This window comes from Dermacentor albipictus, chromosome 7 (genome assembly GCF_038994185.2).
Source record: "Dermacentor albipictus isolate Rhodes 1998 colony chromosome 7, USDA_Dalb.pri_finalv2, whole genome shotgun sequence".
Classification (NCBI taxonomy): Eukaryota; Metazoa; Arthropoda; class Arachnida; order Ixodida; family Ixodidae; genus Dermacentor; species Dermacentor albipictus.
The window spans coordinates 80,208,060-80,231,922 of NC_091827.1; the positions used below are offsets into that span (position 1 = coordinate 80,208,060).

Genomic DNA, 23,863 nt, shown 5'->3' on the forward strand with positions numbered 1-23,863 from the left:
TCTTTTTTTTTCGAAATGCGAGGAATATACTCTAATAGAATGCACCACATCATTTTTTTTCAAAAGAATTGAACAAAGGATACCTTTATTTTGTCATCTTATTTTTACCTGAGACAGATCATGTGAGCACTGCGCGAAGTTGCTTCTACAGAACAAAGCACAAGGTGGGGCAAGGAAAAAATGACCGCTGCAGATTATTGCATTGCGCATTGTCCCATATATATATATATATATATATATATATATATATATATATATATATATATATATATATATATATATATATATTGGACAGGGAAAGAGCGACAGAGAGGGAGATTCTTCATGTGGTTGCCGCTGTAGGCCTCATACTTCTTCACACGCTGCTTTTGGAGGCAAGCATGACAGACAAAAAGTTAATTTTTGCAGTTTTATTTTCTACCTATGTCATCACATTGGAATGTAAGTTACCCCTTGTCGGTTTTGGGAAAAAACATGACCTCCGCAAGGTAACGTAGTTCTTCTTTACATATATGTAGTTTGTCTTGATCAAGAGAGCTTCATGCTTTGTTTTGAGACGGGTTAATAATACTGTATGAGTTCTATGATACGGCTCCTGAAACTGGCTTACCGAAAGGTGACTACAAAAGTGTAGTTAGTGGTGTAGCTCATGAACGAATACATTCCCAAATAGATATTTAAGATGACTTATTGTCAATAGACTTATAAAATTAGTATGCACATTTTATCGCTGGCGTTACTACTTCCTCCTACCTGGGGTGGCGCTAATTGCAGCGAATTGCATATCGTCCTTTTCTTTCTTTTCCCTCCTTCCGCAGTGAGCCTAAGGTAAACATTTTAAGTTAACGTCTGGCACAGGTGCCATTCATCGACAAGAAGCAGTAGCAAGATAGTCGGGACACGTTAGCAATTCCCGCCTGTCAGTTTTCAGGAAGACGGGTGTGAATGCGTATGCAAGCTATCCTATGTGACTTATCCACGCTCATCAGCGATCGGCCGAGGATGGCACCTGTGCGCCCTCCTGTCTTCTGCGTTATAATATCCAACGCGGGCGCCTAGAAGAGCCAGGAGTTAGCGAGAAATTCATTTGTGAATTTGTAGAGTTAGCGATATATACTCAGGGAAATATAATTTGGTTCGCTGTTAGCTGGATGAACTCGCCTACGATGGTTCGTTTTTACCTCGAAATCATAGCTCAGGTAGCATTACTTAAGCATTAGATTTACAGTGGTATTACTGACGCGCACATATGTGCCCAAGAGCATCAATACCTAATACCGCGCTATCAGAAAGCTATCATTGGTGATTATCTCTCTGCAGTTTTGGGGATCAATTCCAAACAGCTTCCATAGTTGTCGATTGGTATCCCACGCCAATCATTGTCATATTGCACTTGCTTTATTTGTAAAACAAACGATAATAGCTAAGCGGCTCAAATTCTGCATTGTATTTCCGCAGGAAAATATTTGTTCGTCTTTAATATTTATGCCAAGCTGTTCCGAAAGAAAGCTTCGAAAAATTGCAACATGCATTTATCCGACCTAGATTTTTCCGTTACATGTCCTTTTATCCCAGTGGGATCATTCTGCTGTGCTAATCACCAAACTGAATATACAATAAACATTACTAAACTGCTAACTTATGTAATTAAGGCCTTAAGTTACGAAGAGAAAGTCGTTCATGAGTCCTAAAGCCTCAAATTTAGTCGTTTTCAGCGTGCTATGTCATGCGTTATAATTGTTTTTTTTTTGCTTTACTGACAGCACGCGAAATCAAAAAATAGAGCTGCAACACTAGTGGTTTGTTTCAAGAACCTAACTCTACTGATAGCCCGACAAGGCAACTAGCTGGAAGTGGCAAGTTGTCGGTGTTGGAGTTGCTTTCGTTGATAGTAAGCTACGTGTTCCACAGAATGATCGCAGATTGGGGTGATTATTGTGATCACATCGGCAGACAAATAAAAAAATTACTGGCACTCCCGTTTTTGAGAATAGTTGTAAGCATGAAATGACAACCGACAAAGCAGACTGGATGGCGTTGACACTACAGCACGCCCCACCACACTACAGCACTTGCCATAGTGTGCACTGGCACATATGGACGCTGCCGAGCTTGAAGAATTAAAATGTCTGAAGGAGGCGCTTTTATTTATTTTATTTTATGAAGATAAGAAGTAGCCAAAATTTGGTTACATTTGGGCTACTGAAAATCTGCGCCTTGGCTTTGCTTGGCTACATAATCCACACTGCAGAGGTGGCTCTCATCGAGTAGAAACAAAGCTCGAAGGCTTTGTTTTAGATATCTCAGCGGCAGCGCGGCTGTGCGTGTGTGAAATGCCCCCACTGCGCTCACTACACCGTTGTCTGAGCCGAGATCTGTGATCTTCGATGCGCTAAAATTACACCGCACTACGCCATGCTAACAACTCTGCCAGCAACATCGGTTCATCTTCGTTTTATAAGTTTCGCGTCATTACGATTTTGCACTCTTCGACGCTCGTCGTATTCACACTGCTCTACGGGAGCCTGCTCATGTTCTACCCATAGCAGTCTTGCAATGAACCGAATGAGTTACTAGGCAGGCCTCCCTTTTATATAAGAAGTTTGATGACATCGCTAATTGATTCGTATGCCGCTGTTGCTCCTTTTCAACCGGAACAGCTTATGCAACCGCAAGCTTTACCGGGAAACACACGCGGAAACACCCTGAACTTTTCGCCACGCCGGGCGGAGCCAGCACTAACGGGTAAACGCCGATGAGGAGTGCGGGCTTGGCCTTGTCCTAACGGCGGGTTGGTGGGGTATCATGCCCAAAATCTAGAAGGTGGAGACGGTAGACAGCACCCCCGAAGAAGCAAGGTTCCCCGGCTGGACCACGGCAACGGGCAAGAATAAGAAGGCCAGGCCAGAAACTTCCAAATTGATGCCGAGCCCGGTAAAGCAGGGAGGTGGCAGGGGCTGCCGCCGCACAGCAGCTCCGCAGAACGCGCTGAAGAAGCTGGCCGCAGTCTCAAGGCTCCCGAGACTGCCGAGGGATTATATTCGAGTCATTGTTAGGCCACAGGCTGGACTTACGTGAAAAAGATCAGCACTATTAGGGTGGTGCAAGCGCTGCCTATGGTGTTGGCGATTTCACACGACTAAATTGGCGAAGACATCGTCTGCCCTAATGACGTGCAATGCATCTACGTCGTCTAAACACCGGAAGAAAGAAACGCGCGTGCTTACACGATGGTTCAACAGATCGACTTGCGTGAAGGAGTCTTTTAAATGGCCGCGTACATGGGCGCCTCGGACAATGCATGCAAGGGTGTTGTGAGGGGAGTCGACATTTAGTTCAACGTCGCTCAGCTTCGCGCAATGATTGTACACCAACGGAACTCCACTGCGTTGGAGGTGAGTCGCAGCAAGACCAGCACCATGGTTATCGTCCTGTTCGACGGACTGAGAGTGCCGAACTTTGTCATGTTTTGAGTGGGCATGTTGCCCTGCTCCCTACGCAGAAGGCAAGCTGATGTGTGTTATGGCTGTGGAGAACGGGGCCACAGGGCCGATGTATGTCCGACCCCGAGTGTGAAAACGTGCAGGGGATGCGGAGCCGTGTCCCCCACTGAAGGCCACCAGTGTGAGGCGAAATGCGGGAAATGCGGGGGCCCTCACCTAACGGCTGATCGTAAGTGCGAGGGGGCGCTCCAGCTCGCACGGGCTTTCCCGCTCTAGAACGCGCTGCCGCTCACGCAGTCGCTCCGTGTCCAAGGTGTGCATCGCAGGAAGTCTCACCTGGGCCAATGAAGTGACACACATGATGCCAACGGGCAGGACGCAGCACGCCGCCGCACAGGACAGCGAGCGCGCACACGATCCCAGGATCGCGCAATTGATGAACGAAAACGCCAGTCTCAAGGAGAGAGAGAGAGACAGAGGAAAGGGGAAAGGCAGAAAGTTTAACAAGAGGGGAAGATCCGCTTTGCTATCCTACGCTGGGGAGAGAGGGGAGTGGGAGATAAAGTTAAAACAAAGTAGAGATAAAGAAAGAAGCGTAGACATACAATCGCAGTCGGTCACTGTTGCTGCCTACTGTCACCGCACACTACAGTAGGACTTGCAGCACTCTAAATACCTGTTCAGGCTACAGCCGCTTGTCCAATTCTGTTGCATTTAAAAGCTGCAACAGCGCCCTCATCGCCCTCTGCTGTGATGGCTTTTCATGGCGCCATTTTAGTATAAGTTCCTCTGTTAGAGGTTTTCGATCAAAGCGCGCTATCGCGATGTCAAGCGATCGTCTCTGTAAATTATAGCAAGGTCAGTCACAGAGGTGTTGAAAAGTCTCCTCGTTGCCACAGTCATCACACGAGGCGCCGTAAGCCCATCCAATTCGGAAAGCGAAAGATTTGCTGAAGGCCATCCCTAGCCACATACGACAAACCCGGGTAGCTTCGCGACGGCAGAGTCCAGCTAGAATGCAAAGGTGTAGAGAGGAGTCTAGGTAGTGCAGCCGGTTGTTTTGAAACTTTCCTGTGTTCCACAAGGAGAACGTGATATCACGGATCACAATTCGAAATTTCCTAGTGGCATCTGTCCTTGATAATGGTATCGGCTCCTCTTCGTCGCCTTGAAGAGCCGACCGAGCAGCGTTGTCGGTGTGTTCGTTCCCTATAACGCCGCAGTGACTTGGAAGCCATTGACATGTCATGTGATGCCCTTTCTCAGTAAAGGTATGGATTATTTCTCTAATACCCAATAGCACTTGTTCGTGTGGCCCACGCCGCAGGGCTGATAGCAAAGACTGCCGTGCTGCCTTCGAGTCACTGAATATTGATCATCTTCGAGGTTGTTCTTGGCTGACGAGACAAAGTGCAGCGCGAAGAGCTGCATGTTGCACAGCCATCGGTGTCGTTGGGTGACATGTCTTGAAACTGATGGGGGTGGCTTTCGCTAGGAAAACCACGGCTCCAGAGGAGCACTGGAGAGTTGCCGATCCATCAATATAAATATGTACGTGGTCGGCGTGCCCCTCGTGCAAAAGGACCACAGTTAGTTGTTTAGGATTAGGTGCTGACAGCTCAGATTTTTTCCTGATTCCTGGTACGAAGAGGCGGCCTGCAGGTCGAACCAAACACCATGGAAGAATCGATGGCTTAGTTGCGGGGCGGAAGCCTGATGTAAGGCAGGTGTGATAATCCGAAATCTCAGTACAAGATGATGCCTGCGGACTTTCTGACGGTAGTATTGTCAAATGGTGAGAACAGCCACGGGAAAAGTGCCGAATGTGCACTCTCAACACTTCCACCGCAATGTGGGTTTGTATGAGTTGGTCCCGGGTGAATGAAATAGTCGTTACTGTAAATGTGCATTTTGGCAAACTGTATCTCAAGAATCCCAGAAAAAGAGCCCTGTAGAATTCCAACATTGCATGCAGTGACATTTCCAATGTCTTTCCACCCAGAAACTTGAAAACCTGGGAGATCGCTGTCAGACGCTGTTTCGAGTAGGTCACGTGCGTGCTCCATGAGAGATCTCTATCAATGATTATGCGAAGGATTCTGTGAGTCTTCTCATCAGAAATTATCTGGCCATTTATTTATATTGCATCGGGTGCCATTGGTTGGCGTGTGGACGCCATCAGTGCACATTTGTCTGACGAGATTTCAAGACCTTGATTGCGGAGGTATGTAGCTGTCAGTGTTGCAGCTTTTTGCAGTCTTCAAGGTATCTGTGGGCGTGTCAAACCGGAAGTCCATAAATATATGTCATCTGTGTACACTGACACTTGATCGCTGCTGGCAGATGATCAACGAGGCCAATGAGTGCGAGGTTGAATAGGGCCGGGCTTAATACACCGCATTGAGGAACACCTCGATAGGTGTAGTATAGTTCAGTTTTACCATCGCCAGTACACGCAAAGAACAATCTCATAAAAAGGTAATGAGAAATCCATAGGAAAATTTGACCACCTCATTCTTATGCGCCCTTGACACCCAAGAACAAAGCTGCAGATAATCTTTTGCGTAACTTTTCATGCTGGACATACATAGCCAGATTAACAACACTGTCTACTGATGAGCGATCTCGACGAAAACCAGCCATGCGATTTGGTAACACGACGAAGCTTCTTCTTTGTAGAACGCTTCTATCTGTGTTTTCTGGTTTCTGGCGGAATCTTTGGAATTTCCTGGTGCCTCGGCTTCCGGTCTTGGGGGCCATGTAAGCGGAGCCTTCCAGAAGCCCTCCTGGCCAGAGGTTATCAAGGCCGTCCTTCACGAGGAAGAGAGGAAGTGTGATCAGTGACACCGACGACACTGAGGTGTATACCTTGTCGGATGAATGCTCATCGGATGATAGCTACATCTCCATCCGCAGAAATTGGGCCAGAAGGAGGACTGTCAACGCGAATACATCAACGCAAGCGAGCAAGAGGACTCTGAAGTCAAGGCCTGAACGCTGTCCTCACGCCATCGTGTTCGTACCTGAGGAACCCTCAAGCAACCTCCGATTGCTGAGTAGGCAAGAACTATCTGTTTTCTTGGAAGGAGTCGTGCCGAATAAAATTAAGGACATTCAGCTAAACCCATGCAAAAATGTTCTTGCAATTGATGTTTCCAACGGCAGTGCTCTCGCAAAACTGAAACGAATCTAGGAGTTAGCATGCATCAAAGTGCGTTGCTATATCCCGATGGACGATGCATCTATAGTAGGCATAAATTATGACATTGAGGTCGCCATTCCCAACGCAGACTTGCATATCCTCGTCAAAGCAGCAAGTGACGGTGTTGTCCTCACGCGTTTGAGCCGCCTTGGAACATCGCGCTGCGTCCAGATGATCTTCAAAGGATATCGCCTACCATCTCTCGTCAAAGTCGATCACTTCCGACACCACTTCGGCCCTTCATATAAAAGCCTCTTCAATGCTGTCAGTGCTTTAATCTTGGACATGTCAAAAGGGCATGTCCAAACTCGTTACTGGGTCCCCGGTGGGCTGGACCTCACGCGGAGGACACATGCCGGGCTACTGTGCTAAAGTGCGGCAACTGTAATGGTTGCCATGCTGCCTCATCTAGGGAATTCCCTCACATCAAGAAAGAGGTCGCTGTCTTCATCCAAATGGTTCGGGACAATTCGACACACAGGGAGGCTGCTGAAATGATCTGGGCCGCTATTTTGTAGCGATGCCTTATGCCTTATTCTATGCTATTCTTATCATCCACCACACAAAGCCGCCTGATCCCGTTGATAATGTGGGCAGACCGTCGCTCTGACCACTGGCCAAGCGCGAAAAGTCTGAAAAAGAATAGAATCGGAAAAGGCATCGCTACAAAATACCGGCCCTGGAGTCGATGCCACCGAACCTCCTCAAAAAAGGCAGAGAAACAAAAGGAGAGGGGCCCTTCCATGGCAGCACCCATTCTCCATTCAGGCCAAAAAGGTGCTGAACAGCACCAGAAAGTCAGCTGAAAGGAACCTTTCCCATGAAGAATGGCCTGCGCTTCCGAGTTCCCACAGAACCACAGATTCTCAAGACCACTTCGGGAGCCTACTCCTGCCGCTGATGACACGCCCAAAGCCGCTCCTCAAGTAATTTAAATGCTGCGTTCCCTCATAGATGTCATTCGAGTGGTTCTGTCGAACCTTGAAACCACGTCTTCTCAAAGTACACTGAAAGTACTGGGCGCCTTAAGCCCAGTAGTTAAGTACTGGGCGCCTTAAGCTAGAGTCTCTCGAATAGAGAGGTGGCCAACCATCGCCAATCCTTTCGAGAAAAAGTCAAAGCAGCGTCAGTCATCCAGTGGAACACAAGAGGACAAAAGTCACGCCTTCCAGACTTTCGTCAGTGTATATATGCTAATTTGTTCCTAATCATTGGGATATGTGAGTCTAACGGGGCAAAACCAGTCCGATTATTGGGATACGAAGCTGTGATATCCGCAACAACTGATGCATGCAGCAAAGTAATCGTTTTGATTCGTCAAGAACTGACCTATGTTTGCCAGCCGAACCCACCTCACGATCACAATAAATATGTTTGCCTAACAATTAGGAGGGGCAAACTCACGTTTCCACTTGTAGGCGTTCATATTGTTACGTAGGATGACGCAGACGAAAAGCTATGTACAAATATATTTACAAGGAAAATACGCTGCGCTAGGCCAAGAGGCAACAGCCCGCGCTAGCATCTAATCGTCGTCGTCGTCTTCACACTGCTGGCCTTTCGTGATCGCACATATTGTGCCGTAGCAATATATTGCCTTCAAGTAATATTGATCCCCCCAAAAAAAACAACGCACTGCTTGTCGGTGTGCCCTAGTCCACATGTCATCGGAGCACATGGACAAATGCAAGAGGGCAAAGGCTTGCAAACTTCGCCTGCAACCATGGCCTTTCGCTCCTGAATGACGGCAGCGCAACGTTTATACGAGGCGTGAAATATGGCAGCTGTCTTGACCTAGCTTTCGTCTCCAGCTCTTTCACAAGATGTGTTAAATGGTTTTTGGATATTGAGACACACGGAAGTGATCACATTCTCATGCACCTCGTCATAGAAGGGATGTCCATGTTCTTCCCACGGCACACCATTCGATTATTGATTGGACTAATTTTACTTCCATCATGGAAGATGCTTTTCGAGAGGGCTTGTCCTGTAGATTAGAGGAAACAATGAAGCCTGCAATGCGAGACGCCACGCGCACGGTAACCGCTTCGTCAAAGCACGGGCAATTGGATATAGAGTTGGAGCAACTTCGTACACTCCATCGTCTTGCGGAGCGGCGTTACCGGCGTACAAAATTATTCGAGGACATTAGGACAGTCAGACGACTACAAAAGAAAATTCAACCTTGCATCACTAGATTGGCATGTCCACGTTGGACAATGTTTTGCCAGTGACTCCTCACCCGAAAGCCACTTTTCCACATCTGGAGAACCATACGTGGTCTGCGTTCCCTTGCTGAACAACGCTTCCCATTCAAAGCTCTTGCGCTTATTCAGAGGCTACTGGATGTCGATGTTGCACAAGTCTTGTTTGCAACGATCACTGGCCAAGCAACCGGTCCAGGCTGTCGAGCCCCCAGTCACATCCCTGTTTCACGTGACTGCCGCAAGAATCTTCCTTTCACAATGGAAGAACTGGAAGCGGCTCTTGCTCTATTCAGGCGTTCTTCATCCCCGGGACCAGATGGAATATCGTAGCGTGCCTTGAACAACCTGAGTGATGGCGCGTGGTGAGAACTGTTACGTCTATACAACGTGTCTTGGCAAGACGGCATGGTTCCCGAAGAATTGAAGTCAAGCCGCTTGGTCCCTCTCCTCAAGCAAGGCAAGTCCCCACTTGAACTCACCTCATACCGCCCTATAGTGCTGGCCAGCTGTGTAGGAAAGATAATAGAAGAGATGATCCTTGTCCGCTTGGAGTGGTACCTGGAACACTACCAGTCTCAAGGAGGAAATCCAGAGAATGAAGGTCGACTTTGAGGCCTTCCGAAACACCAGCGCCGTCCAAGCGGCCACGGCAAGGGAAGCGTCCATGGAACAAGGGGCCACAGCAAGGACGGTCGAGCACCGAGCCACCTCCTCCCAGGGTACGGTTGAGGATGTGAGCGAGGCGGAGGCTGCCATGCAGACGTCCTTGGACCCCACGCGAAAATCCTTTGCCGAGCTGGTACAGAATAACCAGACCCTTTTCCTTAAAGTCCAACTGCTTAAAAGCAAGCTTGCCAAGCAATGTGACGTACACTACGGCGACGCCGCCAGGCCAGAGGTGGTGTCCAGTGAACAGCTACAAGACAACCAGCAGTCGAGGGCTGACGAGCAAGATGGTACCCAGCCCCCCTCCTATCGAACATGCCCAACCATGGCCAGACCGGATAGTAAGGTTAACGTGTGACACTGTAACTGCGCTAGCTTTAGGAAGCGCAGGCCTCAACTGATAGAGTACATCAAGGCCCGGGAGCCGCGAGAGAGGCCCCACTTCATTTTGTTACAAGAAATGGGAATGCAACGATTTCGCTCGAGGGGTACCGACTTGGGCAGAGTTCTGACTTGTGTGGTTTAAGTCTGTTGCCAGCTTTGCTAGTCAATGTTGCCAGACTGCCTGCCAAATTTGACGGGGAAAACACCGTCAAATGTAGCGAATGCAACGACGCCGTTTCCGAAGCGCACAGAGTTATCAGGTCACAAGCGCCCAGGCTCCCAGCTCCCGATCGTACCGGAAAGTTGCTGCATAACCCGCGTGCTTTCGAATCGCTTGCTTGTTGTGGGCCCTGTTCTCCGACGGTATGAAGCGCTTTCTTTCGCTGCACACGCAGTCGCTGGTCTGCGCGGGACGAGGCTTTCGCTGGATCTGAAACTCAGACGCGTCGCATAATACTCGGGGCGCTTTATATTGATGCGCGCTCTCGCTACAACGTTAAAAAAGTGCTGCATTGCCTTGCTTTGCACAGGCAGTCTCCTGGGTCTTACGCCGGTCGCAATAAAAACTTTTCTGAAATTGAGACGCGTCGCATAACAGTCGGGGCGCGATATATCTCTGCGCGCTCTCACTACAATGCTAGAAAAGGGTTGCATCGCCTTGCTTTGCAAAGGCACTCTCCTGGGCATTACGCTGCTCGGAATAGAGTATTTAATAACATTACGCAGATGTGATGACCTAAAGGTCTGAAAGCCCTTAAGCTGCAGCCATTGCGTGGTGACAGACAAGAAGCAGAAGCATGCACGTAAAAATAACTTGTAGGTACGTTGCGACAGACAACCGGCGCGCGACGCACTTGCGACGAAAACCGCGCGCGTAGCCAGAAGAAAGCCCCGGGGGTTTCGCATGGCGTTTCCGAAAAATTTTTTCCGCAGATAAAAACACAGCAAACACTTGGTCCCGTTGCAGCGATCGCGCGCAGCGAATTAAAGCGCCCCGAGTGTTATGCGACACGTCTCAGTTTCCGAAAATTCTTTATTGCGACAGGCGCAAGCTCCAGGAGACTGCCTGTGCAAAGCAAGACGATGCAACCCTTTTCTACCACTGCAGCGAGACCGCGCCGCGATATATCGTGCCCCAGGTGTTATGCGACGCACTTCAGTTTCAGAAAAGTCTTATCTTGCGACCGCTGTAAGCTACAGGAGACTGCCTGTGCAAAGCAAGGCGATGCAACCCTTTTCTACCGTTGTAGCGAGAGAGCGCCGCGATGTATCACGCCCCGGGTGCTATGCGACGCGTCTCAGTTTCAGATCCTGCGAAAACTTCGTCGAGCGCGGACCAGCGACAGCGTGCGCAGCGAAAGATAGCGCTTCGTACCGTCGGAGAACAGGGCCCACAACAAGCAAGCGATTCGAAAGCGTGTGGGTTATACAGCAACTTTCCGGTACTGTCGGGAACTGGGAGCCAGCGCGCGTGTGATCTGGTAACTCAGTGCGCTTCGGAAACGGAATCGTTGCATTAGCTATATTTGACGGTGTTTTTCCCCATCAAATTTGGCAGACAGTCTGGCAACATTGACCCGCAAAGCTGGCAACAGACTTAAACCACACCAGTCAGAACTCAGCCCCGAGCTGTCTCCTCGTTGGCGGAGAACGGGCTAGGCATCGCGATATTTATTGCAAGGAAGTGTAAATTCCAGGAGCCCAATGTCCATTTTGGCAACACCAAGCTGGAAGCGTTTCTCGTCGAGAACATAGCTAACACTTGACTCAGGAGCAGCGTCTGCATAATCAATGTGTACTGCTCTCCTAGGGACAACCGGCAGACTTTCCACAGCCTAACGACCAAGGCATCGTCGAAGGCGAGAGAGACGCCAATTGTTATGGCCGGAGATTTCAACGCGCCACACGAAGCCTGTGGCTACGTGAGAAGTATTCCCAAAGGCTGCAGACTCATGCAGGCGTCGACTACAATCTCCCTAGAACTAATCACCGACCCCCATTACCCCACGCGCATGGGAAACTCGGTCTCGAGAGACACCACCTGGCATTCGTCAAGAACGCATCGGGAGTGGAGTGGCACAGTTTACAGATGAAATTTTCTAGGCCTGTCAGCGCGTTCTGACAGAGGGCCTTCGAAATAGTCGACTGAGACGCCTTTTATAACAGAAGGAAGGACGATCACGAAGAACACCAGTCGTTTACGGGCCTCGTAGAGCAGCTTAAGAAGGGCGTAGCGGCGGTAACCAAGACAGTTGAAGTGGACCTGAAGCTCGACCGCATGGACCCTCAATTGGCACACCTGCTCGAAGCCAAGAATTCCCTCAGGGTCAGATGCAAGAGGTAGAATCTGAATCGCAACATCCGGAGGAGGATCGCGGCCGTCAACCGCAAGATCGAATCGCACTGCAAAGAGCTCGGCCAGCAGCAATGGAACGAAGTATGCCCGCTTGTCGACGGCCAGATATGGGCGGGATGCAAGTGAAACCTCCTCAAACAGTTATTGGATGACATGCAGTCCAAGAGGAACAACACTCTCGCCATCGATAGACTGGTCCACAAGGTCAGGAGCGAAGGCGCATCTACAAACGAAGTGCTGGACGAAGTAGCGAGTCGCTACCTCCCCATCGGGCAGTCCACGCCGGTATATTACCGGGCCTATGGCGGCAAGGCGGACCCGGAGTTTGACGCCCCTTTCTCCTGCTCGGAAGTCAGAGCGGCCCTTCCAGGTCTCCACGGAAGGGCGGCGCCTGGGCCGGATAGAATCTCCAACATACACGTTTGAAATTTTGACAACGGCTTCGTCGAACTGCTCACCAATGAAATCGAAGAGGTCTGCGAGGCCGGCATCGTACCGGATGCCCGGAAGGAAGCCACAGTCATCCTAATTTAGTAGCCGGGCAAGACACCAGCCATAGACAGTCAGCGACCCATTTTGCTCACGCCTTGCGTGGGTAAGGTGGCGGAGCGGGTCATCCACAGCAGAATATCGAGGCATGTCGAGGAACGACACCTCCTCTCTCCGAATACGGTCGGCTTCAGACCCTCGCTGTCCGCTCAATAAGTCATGCGAACGCTTTCACGCCTACGTGAGCTATTTCCTCAGGGACCGCAAGGCCACGATCAATTTGGCCCAGATCAATTCGGACGCATACGCGCTGGGAGCATGCCGCACGCGGCTGGGTGCGGTGTTATCCCCAGTGCTATAGACAAGAACGGCACCGAGAGCGGCGCTGCTGCGCCGGCGTTGAGAGCGCCGCATGCGGAGCAAAATTCTATTAGCGGTGGTATCCCTCTCCCATCTCTCGTTCGCGCCGCCTTGATTGCCTCCTGCACTGCGCGTGCTTGGGCACGTTTCGTGCCGCGCGCGGTGTGCGCCTACGTGTGTGCGCGTGGACATTTTCTTCGAAGGGCGGTGTACAGTCTGTTTCACATTTAGGGGAAAACTCGAAGCGCATTGCATCGCGATGCGGCGAGCGCTTTAGTCAGGCGGCGGCAGCAGCTCGCGCAGATGCTCGAGGGGCGGGATCTTGAACGGCGTCGTCTGCTACGGCGGCGCGCGCTGGCCGCATTGTCGGTAAACGTTCTACTGTCAGGTGCAGGGCGCCGATCACATCGTTACTGCGTGAAATGAGCCGGTATTATTTGCTAAGCGTTGCGCGACGCCAACTGATACGCCTCGAATGTAAGTTCATCGCTGCAGGGCAGTCATAGACGACGTACTGATTCCATGCATTCTTGACGGCCCGTTTCTGGAAGGCGACTATATATATATTCTAACGAGATAGGACGCCGATCCACACTGCTCGTGCTGTGCAAGAACTGCTAGAAGAGCGCGCAATCACTCTCTTGGAGCGGCCGCCTCAATCCCCGAGCGCCAACATCATTTAAAATGTCTGGGGCTCGTTGAAAGTATCGCTGGCGCAACATCCCCTCTATCAGTCGCCCGAGGATAGGCTTCGATCCACCATCGTCAGCGACTGAGACGTGCTGCGAATGAACACATCCCTGATCAAGTCATTCTACACTTCACTGCCTTCCAGGATGAGCACTGTCATCGCTGCCGCTGGGGACATGACGAGATACTAACTGAAGTTCGGAGCGTGACGTGTCCCATTCCCCACCGGCGGGCAGGGTCTGTCTGGTGTAGCGAATGATTGTCGAGAAAAATCACTTCCAGCTCATTGTCTGAACCTAAAACGTTCATTTAATCGTGTCCGTTTGTTTCACCGTGTTCGACACCCATTGTTGAGTGCTTTGTTTTCCTTTCGAGTCAAACAAAGAGTGAGCACGTTGCGCGCACATCTTGGTGTGTTTTGTCACTGCTCATTACGGTAGCACACGCAGTGAAGAAATATACGTGCACACGCTCAGTACTCCGGCCTTTCGAAAGAACAAATGAACAATGTTGTCAAAAGAAGTTCGTGGAACTCCATTATCGCCAATGAAGGATCAGAGTTTGGCGACGCACAACGTTTAGTAAAGAATATCAGCTCAGTTCCCGCAGTACCGATGAAATCGCTGCACTGCCCCTGACAGTACCACGCTTCCCGAAAATGCGGCCAGCGCGCGCCGCCGTAGCAGACGACGCAGATCACGACACCGCCCCTCAAGCGTGTGCGCCTGCTCGAGCTGCTGCCGCCGCACGACTCCATTGCTTGCCGCATCGCGATGCAATACGTTCCGAGTTTCCCCCTTAGTGTGAAACAAACTGCACACGCTATATTTGCCTTTAAGAAGATTGGTACGCTTGACGAATTTTTTATGGCTGCAATGCGGCGAAAGGGCAGCGTCTGCTTAACCATGTAAGGGACGCTGAGCAGGTAATTGGAAACGACATCGTATGTGCCGCCGGAAAAATCGTCAGCACATACGATGCGGCACATACATACGGCACCTACGAGCTAAAGTCATTTTTGCAGTTTCTCACATTATGTTTGCTACAAATCCGTGTTGTCTCTGATGGCGACAACGGACTTCTATCGACACTGTGCGGAAATAAACAAGATATATCGCTGCATAGCACAAGTACGACATGCGCACACAACTTTAACTAGTATGTACCCTACAATATGGAATAGAGGCAGCAATGTAGACAGCTTGGCCATTTTTTAACAGTACTCAAGAGACGGAAGTTGAAAGTATTATTAATCATTCCTGCTTCAGCAATGCCGGCGCGACCAAGACATGGGTGTGTATCGTCCAGTAACTCGATCGATCGGTGCAGTGGTGAAGCGGGAATGAACTCCGGTCATGTTCAATGCATCATGCACATATTCAATTTCTCGGCACGCGTGAACTTTGACGACTGCTAGCGCATACAACAGACGTGGTTTCCATTCTTGGGCAGCGCACACACAAACGAAACACGAGAAAGAAGACAGGACAAGCGCTCGTTGAACTTAAAGTTTTTTATGAATAAAAGGATTATGTACCGAGTAATTATTAATTTCACGTGGGTTACATATAGAAACCGTCATACACTCAGGAGTGATCAATGAACGAGCTCGCTTCGTTTGCCAATTGTTTACTTCGCTCGGCGCACCGCAGTAATCCATTTATAAAGCAATGAAGGGGGCTAGTTGGTGAACGTTCATGGTTATATTGCGCTCAGTTTTACAAAGACGAAATTAAGAAAGGACAGGACGTGGACGGACGTAGCGCAAGTCCGTCCACGTCCTGTCCTTTCTTAATTTCGTCTTTGTAAAACTGAGCGCAATATAACCATGAACAGTAATCCATGTCTGTCGTCTGCTTCTTTCGTACCATTTTCTTGTGAATCGGCAGAATTTCACCGGTGGCATCAACCTTTTCATGTTTACATTGCTGTCGTGACAGTTAACAACACAATAATAATTTCCGGTCATCCGAAGAGGCGCCGTCGCAAACATGAGACGTTTCGCGCGCAGCGCGAACGGAACGCGGGCGCGACCGCAAAGGGATGCGGCGATGGAAACCACCGTTGGAGATGAAATCGTGCCGCCAGGGGAGAAACGAGCGCTGGCGTCTAGGATGAAACTTGGCGTGCGGTCGTCTATTGAACATCGCCATGAGAGACCTATCAACCCGACTCGACCGAATCGGGGGCATCAGTCTCAATCACGATCTCTACGCGGACGACACCCACTTGAAAAACACAACAGGAAATTTCGGTCTGTCGTATTTCGGGACATTATTTCCGTCGATCTGTTGTCTGTCGTCCTGTTGTCTGACATTCTGTTGTCTGTAGTGTGAGGTCCTGTATTCGAAAGTTCTGTAATTCTTGATAAATATCTAATGGAAAATTGACAGAGACCTCTTTAAGGCTATGTAAATTTTTTGTACAAAAATATAAAAACATTCCACGCCGGGAATTCGAACCCGAGACGAGCATCTTACCACTGCACCACGCCGAACATATCTCCAATTGTACATATTGGCTATGTCAACAGTAAGAATCTCTGTCTGCGTTGTTTCCATTTGCCTTTTAAGAGCCAAGCTGCGCTTTCACTCCACCGCGTCAACTGTCGCATCTCTAGAAGAGAAAAAGTGTTGTTACCATCGATGGGTACATCGTAGAGGGCTAGAACAACGATTTTGCTGCACGATATCCATATTAAATTTCTGTAGTTGCGAGAGGAATTCCTGTTCTCTTATTCAACTGGGCATCACCGTCTGGTGCGGTGGTGGCTTGGACGCAGTGGTGGAGCGCGCCCTGCAAGATGCCTTGCACGTCATGGTAGAAATCTTCGAGGGCACGGGAATGGTCCTCTCGCCCATCAAGTCGGAACTCTTGTTGTATCGGCGCGACATAAAGGGCCACAAGTTCGACACGACAGTGGACCAAGTACCGATCGAACCCAGAACGAAGACGGGTCAGCGCATCCAGACGATGGATTCTCTCATGGTGCTCGGACTGGTCCGCAATGCAAAGGGCAGCAACGCGCAAACGATGGCGCGCCTGAGCGTGAATACGGAGAACATGCTCAAACTCGTTGCTCGAGTGACGCGCAAGAGGGTGGGCATCAGCGAAACCAACCTCTTAAGGATCTACCACACCTTGCTCATGAGCCTTATCAACTACGTGGCTTGTGCTCCAAACTGGTTGCTGTCGGAGGATAACAAGATCGACGCACTCATCAGGAAGAGCACTAAACAAGCACTCGGCATCCCCGTGATAATCAGCATGGAGAAGCTGACACAACTTGGAGTCCACAACATCCTGAGTGAAGTCGTAGAAGCACTAAAAATGGCACAGATCATTCGCCTGTCTACCACCTAGACCGGCCGCCTAACACTCGAGATGGCGGGTCTGGCAGCTATGGCTGAGGACTCGTGCGCCGTCCCGCTCTGTCAGTATGATAGGGACGCCTTTCATGTCTCCTCCTTCCCGAGGAACGTTCACCCACAACACAACGAGGCCCGGTGTGCAGCCAGAGCCAGAGAACTCAATACTGCCCTGCAGAGCCCAGAGCTCGCGTCCTTTTTCGACGCGGCGCAGTACCCCGGATCAAGATCGCACGCGGCCACGGTGGTTCACCACCAGGGCAAGGTCCTGAATGCAGCGTCTATCCAATACTCGATGGCGTCCGCCGCAAAGCTAGTCCCAGTGGCGCTGGCTCTGTGCGAACCCGGGCGCACGTAGATGTTCATGGACTCCATGTCGGCGGCGATGGCCTTTCTCGCCGGCTCGGTCTCGGCCGAGGATGAGGCGTTGCTGAAGAACCGCAAGCCAGGCACGGACCGTCAAGTAATCACTTGGTTCCCGGCTCACATGGTCCGCAACGTCTCCCCCGGCTCGATCAACGCCAATGAGCTGGCCCGCGACCAGGCGCGAGCTCTCGTCAACCGCACCGGTCCGATGGGCCCGGTTTAGCAAGTGTTCAACCGAACCACGGACCGACTGCCTACTTTCCACGAGATCACTGCTCACTACCAGGTGGGATGCAGGCAGTTTACGGCTCCTCATCTGAAGCTAGGCCCACCCCAGGCCTCGGTGCTGAGAATGCTGCAGACGGGCTCCTTGCCGTCTCGATCTAGGCTGATCCAATACACTCCGGGTGTGGATCCCCGCTGCCCCGACTGCGGCGAGGAACTGCCCACCTTGAACCACATGCTGTGGCAATGTTCTGCGTTGCACCACTCGCCTTTCAACAGGCAAAAAGACTGGGAAGAAGCCGTCAAGGGTGATGACCTTCAAGTCCAGCTTCGGGCTGCCCAAAGGGCCTGTGACAGGGCTGAAGGTCATGGTCTCCCGCCCCTGGCGCGGCTGAGGCCCGCGATTACGACAACATAGTTCCTTAGGACCCAATAAAGTTTCTTGTCTGTCTGTCTGTCTGTCTGTCTGTCTGTCTGTCTGTCTGTCTGTCTGTCTGACTGACCGACTGACCGACTGACCGACTGACCGACTGACCGACGGACCGACGGACCGACGGACCGACGGACCGACCGACCGACCGACCGACCGACCGACCGACCGACCGACCGACCGACCGACCGACCGACCGACCGACTGACTGACTGACTGACTGACTGACTGACGTATGCATGATTCTAAAGAATGTATGCACTGTTCGCTTCACTTCTATGAGTGCTTCTAGCCTCTGCCTTACGCGGTTGTGAGCAAGGGCTTTTTTCGCTTGCTTACGGAGGTATGAGCTATTGATGATAGTTTTCGACATGCTGTTCAGTATGTTGTATGCGTGATTGCAAAGATTATAAGCACTGTTCGCTACAGTGTGCTTGGCGCTTGTGGCCTCTGCCTTACGAGGTTGTGAGCCATTCCATTTTTGCTTGCTTGCGGGGATACGACTGCTTATGGGTGCATGAGCCATTGATGGTGATAGTTTTCTGTCGACGGACGCGAAAGATTCCCGACATCCTAGCCATATACAGCTTCGCTGTAAAATGCCCGCCAATGTACACGCTAATCCGAACGCCAGGCAATATACAGAATTAAACACTAAATAGAACGAACTCTTTAGAACACATGCCGTCACTATGAATATCGCTGCTGATTGCTACTGCGAGAATACACATTGTCCTTGTGGCAGGGCAATGTGTATTGGGTTACTTTTTCACTGCATGGCACCACATATAGGCGCATATAAATAAATGCCAACGATGTCGTACACCTTTCCTGCAAACAAGGTATGCAGGGCGTACCAGCTATGATGCACCAAGGTTTAAATATGTGCAAAAGCTTGGTAGCTGGGCAGAACCAAGTTAATGTTGTTTGCCATTGCTTGGGGATACTGAGATTAGGTTTCGCAATCCGCTAAATTACATTATTATTCTTCATTATTATTTAACTTCGTAATTATTACAGTTATATTAAACGTGACATAGAGAAAATTGTAGATCAACGCGAAAAACTGCTGAAAAAGGTTTCTGTTGCTCAATACGTGCTACATAAAAGTGGTTTACCGAGCTTGAAAGCAGCTCGCGTATACACGCAAAGTCCCTCGAGCGGCCCGTCGAGCGGTATTTTTGCATGTACCCGCGGGCTTCTTTCACACTCAAAAAACGCTTTTATGTAGCCCATATTCAGCACCATAAAGCTTTATGGGAACTTTTTCATGTTCCTCCGCAATTTTGCCATCGAGACTTTTCTGTATTTACAATATTTGAGGAGTTGAATAAATAAGTACCACTATTTGTAAAATTCGATGGAATGCAAAGATAATCTGACTATATCCAAGCGCCGGCAAACAACATTAATTTGGTTCCATCCAGCTACGTGTCTTTTGCATATCTCTAACCCTTAGTGCATAACATTTGGAACACCCAGAAAAATTTACCTAGGCAAACATTGTAAGCGTGCACTCCTCAAAAGAAAGAATAAAAACCTTCATCGCTGACAATTGGCCGATTATTTTTCTTTCAGTTTTTGAACACGCATCTACCCATATGGACTTACAGTACAACCATAGGGAACAACGAATATTGTGATGTGGACATAACGCAGCAGATGTCCAAAAAGGAAATATCCTTCAGTCATTCCAGCTACATCATGTTCCATGGAAAACAGAAAAAGTACTCCTAATTTGTATGAAAGCTTACAACGTGGAACTTACATTATCACTTTATTTACAGGTTCTATACGATAATGGAGGGAGATATTGCAAAAGCTGATACCATGTACATTCATGAAAAAGGTAACACAGACATTGAAAATATCTCCTTTCGATAGCCCGCACTACGTACAGATCTCATATTCACCTTGTACCTAACAATGATTGTGCTTTGAGTTAGCATTCCTTCTCCATAAAAAAAAAATAGCAACTATGGGGTGACTGTGTCGCTATCACAGAATCGGCCATTTTTCTTTCCTTGTGCTGCCCGCTGCCTGCGCGCCGCCGAAAACATTTCGAAAGGGTGCCGGTGCTTTCGCCGGTTGATTTGTGTACCTGAGCCCACGTCGAGCGCGCGTCCATTGTGCATTTTGTCGATCAGGAATCATTATTATTGGCTTTTTCGGGGCAGCATGTCGTTCCTGGAAGCCATTTAGCACTGCCCGACTACTGCGTGAGCAGGCCTGAGTGCGCTGTTGTGCATACAGTGCAGCCGATAAAGGTGCACTGACATCTTGCGAATACGGCTACCTTGGCATTTGTTGCCGCTGATTTGTGCATTTGGAGCTCGCTTTTAGTATTATTTTTACACATCATATACACATTTTCCATATTCAAGATGTCTTCGAGTGCAGTTTCCCGCGTCAGATTTATCAATGCGCCGCACTTTAGATCGACGTCTACAGCCGCATATCTTCCTTAGCGTCAAATATTGTGAAAAAGGTGGACCGCAAATATGAAATAATATCAAAGCGCAGCAAAATGGAGATATCTGGAAATATGTGTCGTGTTGGTCCACTCTTAGACTAGACAATATGCGCGGCCGAACCACTAACGGCAACTGTTATTGAGATACATACATTAAGGGCTGATTCTCACTTTTTTCTAACTCCATCATACTTGCAGTTTGCGCGTGCTATAAAGCATGATTAGAGAAATCGCGGAAGTGCGTATTGATACGCTGTGCTGTTCTCGCCAAAACGCGTGGATGTCATCGCTGACACTGAGTGACGCAGTTGTTTATGCTCTTGCATACCGAATACACCACCTCTTGTTTTCCGTTTGACGCAAAGGTAAACAGTGCAACCCTAGAACTAAGAAGTTTCGGCACAACAACATGTACAGACCCACTCATATACGCAACGAATGCTACCCGCAGCATTATACGGTGAATGTGAAGTAAATTCTAAAGAAAGTTCCGGGAACTCTCTTTGAGGGTGTATCTGTTCGTCCCATATTTTACTCTCTTTTCCAGAGTAGATTGACACCCTTTGAGTGAAGGCAGGATAACTCCCCCTGACAGAGTTTTATTATTCCAGTGCGAGGGAGTGCTCATACTCTTCCCACAAGGGTAATAGTACTCCCCCACACAGGGTTTCTACTCCTCCAAATCGAGTACTTCTACTCCAAACTGAGTGTTTTTACTGCCGCACACACTGTTTGTACAACAAACAGACAAATTGTACTCCAAAAGAACAGAGTGCTAGCACTCTTTCCAATATAGTCAAGTGTTCGAAGAAAACTCGTCTGGCGAGGAAACATAATGGTGCCAAAAAACGTGCACTCGCCAAGAATGAAATAAAAATAAAAATAATTATAATAGTGTGAAATAGTGTGAAAGCACTCACGATGTAGTGAGTGCTTTCAATAGTGTGAAATAGTGTAATGCGATGTAGTGAGTGCTTTCCAATAGTGTGAAAGCACTCACGATGTAGAATCATGGCCACGTTAGAAGGGATTCGCGATACTTACATCTGGGGAATATTTGATTCCTTCATAAGCAGCTCCTGGATTTATGTTTGATGAATTGGATGTAATCTGTAGTCTCCGAATTACACAACTGAAACATTTCTTTCTCTTAAGAGGTCAATATCTTTATTGATCAGCCACAAGACAAACTGAATAATAATTCTAGAAAGATACTGACACTCATAAAATCATGTTACGGTAATGCTCATGAAGTTTACACCACACCTTGTAATAAAACATAAGTATATTCTCTAAATTTTATCACATTGCACTGTAGAAGTATCCTTTACTACAATTGGCTCCTTCTTTTGAAAAATAAAGTGAACAATTGCAAGTTATACATAGAACAAACGTGCGCAAACTCACAAATTATTGAGCGTACCACTGAAGAGAGATATGCGCCATATCTCTGCCCAGAAAACGCATTTCTAGCACAAAGCGCTTACACTTATATGGAAGAGATTACCAGACGAGCTGTTAAGCATAGGGCTGGTAACGTACACAAATTCTGCAAGAAAATTTTCTTTGCCGTATTCTAACACAGCAGCTCATTTGATAGCGTCCTGTACGTCTTGTGGTTGTTCCTGACTGAGCGTACAGTGCAATTGGAACTGCGTGGTATATTTTTATGTGAGGCCGCAGGAGTAGCTTTGGTTATAAATATTTCACATGAAGCCATTCATGTAAGGGCGGAACCCCATTGTTTCTAAACATGTGTCTTGTTATGATTCTGCAGCAATATCCCGCCAGTCTCAAAGTGGTACGGAGGCATATCATATCTCCAATTCAGTTCGTGTCCTCACGAAAGTAGTTTCCTGGTGCTTTAGGGACTGATCAGTTGCACTTTCTTACAAGTAAATGAAATTAAATTTACAAAATTATCTAGTGTGTAGTAACGAGTTAAAACTTCAGGAACATTGCCATTAAAGTCTCGCGGCCATAAATTCATTGTCATATATTATAGCTTTTCATTCCGTATTACGGTATGAACACTATACTTGTGAAGAACAGCTTGCATATTTACACAAGCAATTATTGGGACTAGTTGAATAGGCAATCTAACTAAATTATAGCACGACTTCTGTTGCGAACCAAAAGTCAGATGTGATAAATATGTTGCATCAATGTCCATGTCAGCATAAGCACATGCAGGACAGTGCACGAAAAAGATAAGCGCCGATGCAAATCATAAAATGCGAAAAGCAACATGCTGTTATACATATCCCTTCCATGCCCGTGGGTTTCACATGCGGCTATGCATGTACTGACGCAATGAACCAACTACCTGAAACCAAGGCTTTTTTCCTACTGAAGTGGTTAAGGAACACTAAAGTAAGAAAAATTATCGTGCTTCACAATATATTGTATTCGCCTCAAAACAAGCATATATGTGCCTCGGAAGACTAACGCAGTGCCTCACTGTGCATTCTAACTCGAGTCCAGTAATTTACTATGTGCAAAAATGCTGTATTTTCCATTAAAATAATTATGCCTGCAGAAGCCATCAATCGAAGGGGTTTTTGCCTGATTAACAATATATGTTCGCATCCGTCATTTAATGAACATGTGTTCCACGCAGATGCTCTCAGTTTTTTGCATTGAACACATCCCTGCCTACACTAGCACGCTTGGCTGACAAGTAGATTCAGTCACCTTAATCGGAATCTGAAATACCTACCAGCAGAACAATATGGCGGTTTCACATAAGGAGAAACCACAATTTTACATGTGCTTAATTAATGTTTCGATTGCAAGTGACTCTGTGGATTCTAATTAGGACGTAAAGTGCGCACCATGCGGTATACAGTTAATTGCCTTGCTCCTTGCTCCCACTTCGGGAGACGCGAGCAGTTCTAATCAACTGGTTCTACGAGCATGTGCGTAAACAATAATGACTTCTTAACGCTGGATTACTCGGCCACCAGTGCTTCGCCTTTCTGCAACCTAGGAAGGAATAAGCGATACTTATAATATTAGGTGTAAAAAATAGATAAAAGGAAGGACATGAAAATCTGTCTGCTTTATGTCAGCGCTTGAAATACAGAATGACAGTGGTTTGCATTTGCATCGTGGCATTTATGTGCTGTTAAATTATGTCACCAGCTAACCAAGCATGAGCTGTTGGTTTTTATTGTCAACAGAGGCACCATGTTCATTGCAAGT

At 48.4% G+C, this 23,863-nt stretch overlaps 1 protein-coding gene across 5 annotated transcripts in view; it reads left to right on the plus strand.

The window, feature by feature from the left end:
• The first annotated feature begins 312 nt into the window (after window positions 1-312).
• LOC135898983 (uncharacterized) overlaps window positions 313-23,863 on the plus strand; it is a 115,307-nt gene continuing 91,756 nt past the window's right edge. For all 5 annotated transcript variants that reach the window (XM_065428239.2, XM_065428240.2, XM_065428237.2 and 2 more), the window contains exons 1-3: window positions 313-488; window positions 19,765-19,913; window positions 19,974-20,035. In XM_065428239.2, the coding sequence (XP_065284311.2) occupies window positions 381-488; window positions 19,765-19,913; window positions 19,974-20,035 (319 nt within the window). In that variant the 5' untranslated portion in view covers window positions 313-380. The remainder of the gene's footprint in view (window positions 489-19,764; window positions 19,914-19,973; window positions 20,036-23,863) is intronic.